Source organism: Patiria miniata, unplaced genomic scaffold (genome assembly GCF_015706575.1).
Source record: "Patiria miniata isolate m_02_andy unplaced genomic scaffold, ASM1570657v1 HiC_scaffold_16, whole genome shotgun sequence".
In the NCBI taxonomy this organism is placed as follows: Eukaryota; Metazoa; Echinodermata; class Asteroidea; order Valvatida; family Asterinidae; genus Patiria; species Patiria miniata.
Window position 1 is genome coordinate 4,304,389 of NW_024037054.1, and position 10,844 is coordinate 4,315,232.

Here is a 10,844-nt window from a genome sequence, read left to right on the forward strand (position 1 = left end):
AAGCGCCATCAGTCAGCTGCAAGGTAGTCAGTTAGAGGATTCTGCAAATATTATCCATCCTTAGCTTCTTATTGAATTTCAGCTGGGCCTAGGGTGACTACCTTGTTGATCGGCCCTGTCCGCTAGTTCCATGTTAAGAGCCTAAACAAACAAGTTAAACAACTTTTTTGCTGGCTTCCTCAAGCATGTCAAGAGAGTGTGATTTAATGTAGACAATCAATGTTTCTGTTGAATAAAAAAACAGCAAAAAACCTTTTTAATTAAGTTTGTTTGTTGGACCAAGAAATTGCTGGTTAATGTGAAATGGAACAGTTAATGAAAAACCTTGCCTTTATCCTCGCAGGGTAAGCTGGAGGAAGCCTGCACCATCCTAGAATCATCAAGTCATCCTGAGTTTGTAGCAGAGTGTCGACTGAGTCAGGCAAGGAAGCTCCTACTACAGCCAGACAGTGAGGCCAACCAGGCTTCTGCCGTCTCACTTCTCACCAAGGCAGAGAGCCTGTTCAGCAGATGCAGTGACTCTGTCATGAAAGCCGAGACGCTGCTTCTCCTTGGACAAGTGCAGAGGGATGCCGCCAAGATCCGCGAAGCCAATCTCTCCTTCAACAGAATGGCCCACACTGCTGGGGAATCGGAATGCACTGATCACCTGATCAAGCTCTCGCTACCCAATGCTGATAATATCAAGAGTAGGGTCTTCCATCAGCTGGAGAAACTCGTGGAGCTGATCTGTGCTCTATTTGAGAGCACTAATCCTGGAGAAGAGCGGCAGAGACGATCCTGCGAAGTCTTCTTTGGTTTGCGTCCAGGGGAAGCTGGTCAGCTCCACATCCAGAGGTGCGAAGGAGCCAGAATCTTGTCTGCCCTGGATAAGAAGGTGTCGCTATTGAGTGAGGTTGAGGCTGTGAAGGCACGAGAAGCCATCGCCAAGTATTGCCTGATTCCAAGAGCCCTGGGGTGGGTGAAGGGGATACGTGAGCTGCTTCGTGGGGAAATAAAGAAGCTGACTCAGTGCGTTGATTATCAGATTGGGATGCCATGCTCGAAGGGACTCGAAACCTGTCAACAGCTTCATTCGCCATACTCGTTTCACCACGTACTGAATCGGGTGAACTACCTTGTCCTGCTGATCGAGATTGACGACATTATCGGGAAGGCCTCCCGATTGTCCAGCTTCAAGGCTGCAGACAAGCTTACCATGGAGATTAAACGGAGTCATGTCAAGAGCGCCAAGAAGTGCAAGGCATTGTATAACATTTTCTTCCCCGAGCACTGCCACCAACGCTTCATTGGCGAATCAGTCCAAACAACGCAAAAGCTACTCAGACTTGTACAGCATCCCTCCGTCAGAAGACAGCTGAAGGCCTTTGCTGAAAATGAGCGCAAGAAGGTTGACCGTAAGCATCAGAGGGCAGACACAGATTTATACCTGATGTGTCATGGTATTTACCTACTAATTGGTGAGCCACCAACAGTCATGAAACACTTGGTTACCCTAGAAGAAGACGACTGCTTAAAGTGGCAAAAGAGAGAAGGATGGAACCATCCTAATCCATTAGGAATGCACCCGCTGCGTTCTAATGATCCACGGAAGGGCTTCCTGAGCTACAAGCGCCGCCATTTGGACTCCTTTGAGGATCTGTACACAAAGCGTGACGCAATGCAGTCCCTCATTTCGTTCAATCGCTTCATGGGCACTCTGGTTAACAAGCCGGTGGATCCTCTTCTGCCATCCATTAGTAACACAGTGGCAATGATAGAGGCGAATATCACCATGATGTTAACTCTTGGAGCAAGGACACAGCCGTGTGTTGTTGCCATACCGGCGAGCTACCTCGCCCAGGCTGCCTTCCTTGATGCTATATGTGCTCCAGGAAAGGGACATGCAATGTATACTGCTGTGAATGTCACATCGACTAATAAGCACACCTTTGGCCAGACTTGCCGTCTAGCTCGTCTCATTTCTGGGACAACTACATTAGACAGGGAGTTTAATGTCTTGGTAGATGCCTTCTCCAGCGTTGAGTACATACAAACTGGAGAGGCTGAACGCACTCTGGTTCTGGTGCTTGTGATGCTGTGTAATGCTGGGATGGCTCTACCTGTACAGATCATCAAAGACACACGTAAAGCACTGCAGTCCATAGCTCCTTCTGAAGACCATCTGCCGAAGAGAGTCTACACTGCTCTCGGCAGAATCAGGGAAGCCCAGTGTCGTCATGATGCCCTCAGTATTCTGCAGGAGCTCCTGAAGGCTCGTGGCGACGAGTACCTCAGAGAATGCAGATGGAGTCCGCGCATGCCTCCCCGAGGATCGCCTGGATTGGAATTCCGCAACTTGAACCTCAAGACCTTCAGCAATGTACAGTTTGAGGCACTTCCGGCTGTATCCCCGACTGTCTTCACTGAACTGATGGAAGGCAACAGCCGTCAGAGAGGGAGAGACTTGGACGAGGAGGAAGATGAAAGTGCTGGCTGGGAAAGGGGAGTGGAATTCCTCGACGATCCTGAAGTTGAAGGTGACCTTGACGTGTCTGAAGAAGAGGCTGCCAAGGCCCAGAGGGAACAGGAAACCCTGCAGAGAGAGCAGGCTACAAGGGTCATCATGGGATTCTTGAAATACAAGAGGCTTCTTCGCTTAGCCAGCCTCTTGAGATCATGCGGCTACACTACCATCAGCGTCAGACAGGAGGTCCAGTCCAAAGTAGAGACAACAGCCACCACCTGGGTGTCCCAGCAGCTCTTGGAGTTCCTGCACACTCCCATACGATGCACCATTTGCAATGTCAGTCTGAGAGGGGTCGATGAGACGAGACTTGAGCCGGAGGAACTGACTGAAGAAGGCCATGACAAAGATGAAGCAGGTTGGTGTTAATGCTATCAAGTTGGTTTTCATGTTATCTGTTAAACTGTCTTGAAGTCGAGCCGTCACATCAACAAATATGCTATCAATATTGCTTTTTAAAGGTAAGATATCCTGAGAGAACCATCTCTGAGACCTTTTGCAGAAGCTTACACACAGTGATTGTTTTGTGAAGTCAGATGTTGGCCCTCCTTGCACCCTTAAGCTCTCTAATTTAGCTCATTGTAGCTGTACACAGGTTACCCAGCTGTACACTAGTTAACCAGCTGAGCACAGGTTAACCAGCTGTACACAGGTTACCCAAGTGTACACAGGTTACCCAGCTGTACATAGGTTACCCAGCTGTACACAGGTTACCCAGCAGCACACTGGTTAACCAGCTGAGCACAGGTTACCCTGCTGTACACAGGTTACCCAGCTGTTCACAGGTTACCCAGCTGTACACAGGTTACCCAGCTGTACACAGGTTACCCTGCTGTACACAGGTTACCCTGCCGTACACAGATTACCCAGCTGCTCACAGGTTACCCAGCTGTTCACAGGTTACCCAGCTGTACACAGGTTACCCAGCTGTACACAGGTTACCCAGCTGTACACAGGTTACCCAGCTGTACACAGTTTACCCAGCCGTACACAGGTTACCCAGCTGTACACCGGTTACCCAGCTGCTCACAGGTTACCCAGCTGTACACAGGTTACCCAGCTGTACACAGGTTACCCAGCTGCACACAGGTTACCCAACCATACACAGGTTAACCAGCTGTACACAGGTTACCCTGCTGTACACAGGTTACCCTGCTGTACACAGGTTACCCAGCTGTACACAGGTTACCCAGCTGTACACAGGTTACCCAGCTGTACACAGGTTACCCAGCTGTACACAGGTTACCCAGCTGTACACAGGTTACCCAGCTGTACACAGGTTACCCAACTGTACACAGGTTACCCAAATGTATACAGGTGAACTGTTTTTATTGTTACATGGAACTTTTTACAGGTGAAGAGGCCTCAATGCAATCAGATCTGGGGCCCATGTCTGAAGCAGACGGCAGGGATGATCTACCGACCCAGGAGGAGCACGAAGCGACAGCTCTCCATCAGCAAAGACATCAAGATTTCATTCAATATGGAAAAATGCTCCATGATGAGGTGTATCCATTAGTGACAGGTATGGGCAGTATTGCCAACAAACAAGCCTGGGTAGCTGTTTGAGGCGCTTGTCTCCAAAACAGTTCAGCGTCTTGAAGTGACACCATCCACCTCCCTTTTTCTTAAGATGAATAATGAGGGAATCTTTCCACATTAGGCACCCTGTTTCTAAGGCAAAATAATGATCTTCAAAGGAGTGTCATACTTGGACAATAAAGACATCTTCCAAATTATCGTTTTGCAGTGAGACATATCTCCGATTTATTACATCTAGGTTTCTGAGAGAACAAATATTGTGAAAAGGTACATCAAAGGGTACTAAAATGAACAAACAAAGGGCCGGGGGAATGATCATCTTAACAGGATAAAGATATGCTTTTGGGGTTGGCTAGTGCGTAAAACGCTTGCCTCAAACCACTGTGGCCCAGATTTGATTCCCGGCTTGGACCATATGTGAGAAGAGTTGTGCATTGATTCTCTCCTGTGCCATGAGGATTTTTCTTCGGTTTTCCACCCTCCGCGAAAATCAAACATTTTCGATCTGTGGCTGTGCTCCATGGTCGTACATGAATCGTATGGCTGGCTGCCAAAGGCGCCTTTACATGCCTTCGGCTCGACCACATTGTAGCTGTGTCCTTTGCAATTCAGCTTCTCAGCTGCGAGTAAGGAAGATTAGCCCCCAAGTAATTATTAGTTTTGTATTTTTATCTTTGCATAATTTCTATCTTGGAACCAGATAGAGTTTGTAAGGCTCTCAATCTTGTGGCTGCTTCTATGCGATCTAGAAGTAGCTTTTATTTGTGTCCATGGGCAGTATAATTTACCACAACTCATTTTGTTTTGCTATGTGGCTGAGAGTAGAGATTCCAAAACTATAGAGTTGGTAAGGATTTTTGTTCTAATTTAACATACATAAAAATGGTTTCACTTTTGTCATTTTTAAAAATCTCTCACAGAGGTTGAAAAATTACTTCAGGAGCTTCGTTTCCCAACCCTAGCAGCAGGAAACGCTGGATACTCAGATGAATTTAAATACTTTGAAGAGGTAGGTTTAAAGTGTGAAGGTTTTTTTTTCATATTCTGTCTTTTGAACGCAGTCATTACATTGCCTACTGGCTCTCAGAAATCAAATGACAAAACAAATGTGGGAATATTCCTTCTTATATTAGCAATGATACTTGCTTTTTTTGTTTGTCACATCTTACCTAATAAATACAATGTGGCTACAGGACTTAAGGCCAGGCCTCATTACAGGGTGAGTGAAAAAAAAACACCAAAATGTCAGGACTATTGTTTTACTGAAGTTCTGCGTGTAGCACTTTCAAAATCTACGATATGGAAGCCCAATTCATAAACTTTCTGTCAGTACAAGAATCATTCAAATCAATCATGTACTTTTCAGGTTACGGAATTTAAAAACACAACCACCATTTTAAAGTTCTATCCACAGATCACAAAAAAGGTGTGCATTATTTTAGCAAAACGAAGCCAATTTGCACACATCCCTAAGTGATTTTTTTTTCATTTTGCTGAAAGAACACTTGCCTTTTTGTGATCCATGGACAGATCTTTAAATGCGTGGTTGTGTTTAAAACTCTGTGACTTGAAACCTACATCAGTGATTTGAATGATTCATGTACTGAAAGAAAGCTTATGAATTGGGCTTTCATATCCTAGAATTTGCGAGTTCACTAACTTCACTAAAATAATAGTCCCGACAGTTTGGGTTTCTGGGGTTGTTTTCTCACCCTGTAAAGCTCAAGGCAAATTTTGTACCATCAATTAAAGAAGACGTGGTGTAACATTCCATCAACGTTTCTTGGTCGACAGACTTTGTCTAGACGAAGGCAGGACCTCACTGACAAGATGGCGGAGATCCAAAGGCAACGGGCCTTTGAGAAGCTTGCCGAGGTCCGGCACACTGCAGAGCAGCTCACAAAGCAATACCAAAGGAGCAAGAAAAAGCTTGAGCAAACGAGAGCAGCAGCGCAACAGGACAAGACTGCTGAAGAAGGTAAGGGTAATGGCCACAAATCGGGAACAGAACTTGACATTGCAATCTTGGGCTGTCGGCCGGCTTCATGCGTAAAACACTCACAGCCAAGCCCTCGAATGGGTCCTCTATTCGTCACGATTCCTCATGCACACATCTAGCTGATTTGTCTCTTCCACCTCTGTGTCCCTCTTCAGTACATTGATGCATGATGCCTTTGGTCTGCCTCTGTGTTTTCTTCCATGTGTCGGCTCCCAGAGTATAAGCTGGCTCTTGGGTAGCGCAGGATGACGGTGGCAATGTCCTGCCAGTTCCATCCTTCTGAAGGCAATTTTGTCCCCAACCTTAGGGAGCTCCCCACTAGGTCCTGAAATCCCCTAAAATTTCATGTTTTGGATCGTTTACTGAGCCTATTTCAAACATCTGGTTGAAAAGAAAGCAACCTAATGTCTTACTGTTCCTGAGAAAAGACAAAAAAAACCTGCTTGTTTACATCGGACATGACGGAGTACGAATACATTTTTCGTGTCGTTCTCAATGTACTATATACACGTTGTGTGTCTCGGGAATAGCGGTGACCAATCACCAATGCAAAAAAGTGGTTTCTTCAACGTCTTCAAAAGGCGAACACTTTACGAATGAAATCACAACTAGCATCTAAACAGCTGGAATTGATGGGGTCGCAAAAGTGGACCCCGAAATTTGTTTCCGCACGCATAATACAGGAGTAACACAAAAACGCCCAGTTTTGAAAGGATAGTTGTGTGGATGTTTATATCCTACTTATAAATGTTATTTCCGATTAACATCATCTCCTTCAAAGTGCGTTTTGTAGCCCAATTGGGCTGTTCCAGGACCTAGTGTCCCTTCAATATGATCTCTCCAGTTAATGTTGAGTACAGCTCTCAGCATACTAGTATAGGTGCCGTTAAGCGACTTCTCCAGGACAGATGCTAAAAGCCATGTTTCACACCCATACAGCAGCACCGATTCAACTGTGGCTAGGAAAAATCTCAGCTTTACCTGTCTTGTTATGTTGGTGTTCCACAACCTTTTCATTTTGTTGATGGCTGTCCAGGCTAGGGCCTTCCCGATCTTGATATCACCCAAGAGCCCAGTTATTTGAAGTCTGTTACTTCCTTGAGAGAGAGAGAGAGCCCTAATCCCCAATAGTAATCCGGGGGGGGGGCATATTCTGTGGAATTGTAAGTGATGACCTCTGTCTTTTTGGCATTACAGGATAGCCCGACTTTGCGGCACTCTCTTTTCACCAGTGTGAGCAACTCCTGTGCCTGTTTGATCTTGTTGCTCAGCAGGCATATATCGTAACCATTGGTGAAAAACAAGCAGTTGAACAGAGCGAACAACACCAAGGGACTGTTTAATTTAAATTCTCCCCCCCCCCAACTGACCCAAGATGTGCTTGTATTTGTTATATTAACCCTCCTACTATTTAAGAGGTCACCAATGGTCAAAATGTTTGTATCTCGCCTCCTGGCCTACTGTGTACAAACCAATGGGGGTCTTGACCAAAATTGACCCAAGTAATAACCAGGCTGACAATGCATGTTTCCATAGGAGGGTTAATGTAGCTATCATAATTCAGTGATTTAAGAAGTCGACAAAACATTGGAAATCTAATACACACAATTAACTCTTTCCTTACCCTGGGCGACTTTTGTTGACAAGGAACTACCCCGCTGCTGCTTAGCTGGGGTCCAGACCAGTAAATAGGCCCAAAATTGCCTACGCCTGCCAAATCACGAATGGCATGCCCTCAAATTCTACGCCATTTTGAAAAGTGATGCCTACGCTCCATTGCAAAGTAGAGCACCTTTGGGGCCCAATTTCATCCAAATTTCACAGAAGCACGAGCTCACAGTCCAGTGCACGGCTTCCACCCTACTGCTTTACAAACTCTCAAGTTCATGGCCCACAAAATGCTCTAATACCAAAGAATTTGAGGGCATGCAAATCATGATTACAAGCAGTTATACAGATCGAACAACACCATGGGACCGTTTCATTCAAATTCTCCCCCCCCCCCCAACTGACCCAAGATGTGCTTGTATTTGTTATATTAACCCTCCTACTTTTTAAGAGGTCACCAATGGTTAAAATGTTTGTATCTCACCTCCTGGCCTACTGTGTACAAACCAATGGGGGTCTTGACCAATATTGACCCAAGTAATAACCAGGCTGACAATGCATGTTTCCATAGGAGGGTTGATGTAGCTATCATAATTCAGTGATTTAAGTCGTCGACAAAACATTGAAAATCTAATACACACAATTTAACCCTTTCCTTACCATGGGCGACTTTTGTCGACAAGGAACTACCCCGCTGCTGCTTAGCTGGGGTCCAGACCAGTAAATAGGCCCAAAATTGCCTACGCCTGCCAAATCACGAATGGCATGCCCTCAAATTCTGCGCCGTTTTGAAAAGTGATGCCTACGCTCCATTGCAAAATAGAGCACCTTTGGGGCCCAATTTAATCCAAATTTCACAGAAGCACGAGCTCACAGTCCTGTGCACGGCTTCCACCCTACTGCTTTACAAACTCTCAAGTTCATGGCCCACAAAATGCTCTAATACCGAAGAATTTGAGGGCATGCAAATCATGATTTGGCCGGCGTAGGCAATTTCAGGCCTATACACTGGTCTGGCCCCATGGGATATTGCCAACTGGTTGGAAGTTTGACTTTACTTCCCTTTCTTGTTCATGTTGAAACGTTGGCCAATAAATTAAGTGTGTTTTTCCACAATATGTATGAAGTGCTGTAACAACTCATATGTGTTATGTGATGCTCTTTTGGTGTGTTTTCAGATATTAAGGAGGCAGACGCCATACCCTTTGAGGAAGAAGAAGAAGCAGACGAAGATAAAATCCTGCCTGTCGCCGAGCAGCCAGACAAGCGAAAAGGGGGAAGGAACAAGGGGAGGGGCCAGAAGAAAAAGGGGAAATGGAGTGGGCGAATGAGCAGAAGGCGATAAGTGAATGGAACAGGAAACCAGAACGTCATCCTTCTTTCTTTTGGGCTGCGCGCTCCTTGCTTAAAACCCCCTGGTGTAAACAGTGTAAAGACAGGCTGTAAAAATTGACTGTCCGTAGAGTTAGCAGATTCTGCAGAATATAAAGTACTTTCCCTTTGATAGTCTCATTTGCGTTCGATTTCAACAAAAACAGGAACAGTTGGTTAGTCAGTTTGGAACGTAAAGTAGCTAATGTTCTCCACCTATGACCGAGGTTGAAGGAGCGAATCTTGGTCGGAGAGTATGTAGAGTTGCTGGTCTTTTGAAACCAAAGATTTCGGCAGAATTCTGTATTCTGCAGACAGACCTGCAAACTTTGTTTCAAAGCTCGCCCTAAATATGTCACTTTGCTGGCCAAAAGTCTTAACTTCTAAACTAAACTTCTTGACTTAGTCAGAAGTCCCCGGAATTAATATGCATGTATTATACACGTGGTCACAATTAAAGGCTTTCGTGACCTAGCAAGAATCATTCAGAATAGATATAGCATCCACTGATGGGCAGCATTTTCACAGCCCCCCCCCCCTGTTTTTTTAAACAACTCATGAAATTCTGAACACTCTTTGAAAGTCTGATCACATAGTCGTGAATTTCTATACGCCCGAGGACAATGCTTTGTGTTTCCCTTTGTCCCTGTAGTATAACGCTCTTCCATAGACTAAGCACATAACCGTACGATCGAGGACCGTTTTCAACAAAAGACCCAATGCTCGAGGACAGAATGGAACTTTTTGTTCTCCCTTTGTGTGTCTGTCACTCTATCATAAAGCCATACGTGTACACACGGTTCAGGTATTGAGATGTCAATAAAGACAACAGCACCTCTTCGTTCGATGTATTATTTTCACATTAAAAACTTCTCTACAAAACTTGCTTAATTTTGGAAATTTCACTTGACATCTACTTTAAGCATTATACTTTACAATAGTGGGATTATACTTCCATCTTGATTCTCGTCAATTAGCTTGAAACACATTCCTTGTGATTTAACTGGAATCATTATAAATGAAAGTCACAGATAATAAATAATGTTTGCCATATCGCCAAGTGCAAATGAGATGAAAGGGATGTTGACAAGAACAGATTTATTGGAATGAGGTTGATAAGTTTGGACTGATAAAGTGTTTTGCCTTAAATGTTTTGTAAAGAAATTATTAACATTTTTGTTGTTGTTAGAGACAAATTGGTTTTCTTGTTAGTGAAATGAGAAAGAATTTCCCTTGATTTTGAACTAATATGCTTTTTCTATTTTGTTTGGTGGCCGGAGAGGTCTCCAGTTACATGATCACTCACTTTGTTTATCCTCGGAATGTTGTTTGCAGAGTTCTTGCAGAATAGTAACTAAAATCTAATTTGTAGTCATTTCCATTTGGTACTTGCAGTTGTAAGTAGGTAGTAAAGTCTGTCCCGAGCCAATATGGCCCATCAGGCTGGCGTTTATCTCCTGTTTCTATTCCCCCTATTCTATGGGATGCTAGTCCTTCGCAGGTTACTCCCCAGCTAATGCTGATACCCATTTATACTCATAGGTAGAGAGAGGCAAGTGGGGTAAAGTGGCTTGCCCCAAGGACACAACATATGGCCAGCAGCTGGATTTGAACCCCTGGCCCTCTGATCATGAGTCACGAACCCTAACCACAAGGCCGCACTCCCCTTCCCCTTGCAGTTGCTCCACCCAAATTTTGGCAGGGTGGTTTGTTCCATATTTTCGTGATGTTCATTTCAGAAAAATGTGGGATTTTTTTTGTTACGGGTTGTTAGGGGAATGGAATAACGGAGTGGTATTTGTCGTTCAGTAAAATTGC

The 10,844-nt window shown here is 44.8% G+C and overlaps 1 protein-coding gene across 1 annotated transcript in view; it reads left to right on the forward strand.

Moving 5' to 3' along the window:
* The window catches only part of LOC119722715 (TPR and ankyrin repeat-containing protein 1-like), a 43,668-nt gene extending 33,630 nt beyond the window's left edge, over window positions 1–10,038 (forward strand). Inside the window, exons 25-29 of the mRNA XM_038192971.1 lie at window positions 344–2,864; window positions 3,861–4,031; window positions 4,969–5,057; window positions 5,843–6,026; window positions 8,834–10,038. Coding sequence (XP_038048899.1) covers window positions 344–2,864; window positions 3,861–4,031; window positions 4,969–5,057; window positions 5,843–6,026; window positions 8,834–9,000 — 3,132 coding nt within the window. The 3' untranslated portion in view covers window positions 9,001–10,038. The remainder of the gene's footprint in view (window positions 1–343; window positions 2,865–3,860; window positions 4,032–4,968; window positions 5,058–5,842; window positions 6,027–8,833) is intronic.
* The last annotated feature ends 806 nt before the right edge of the window (window positions 10,039–10,844 follow it).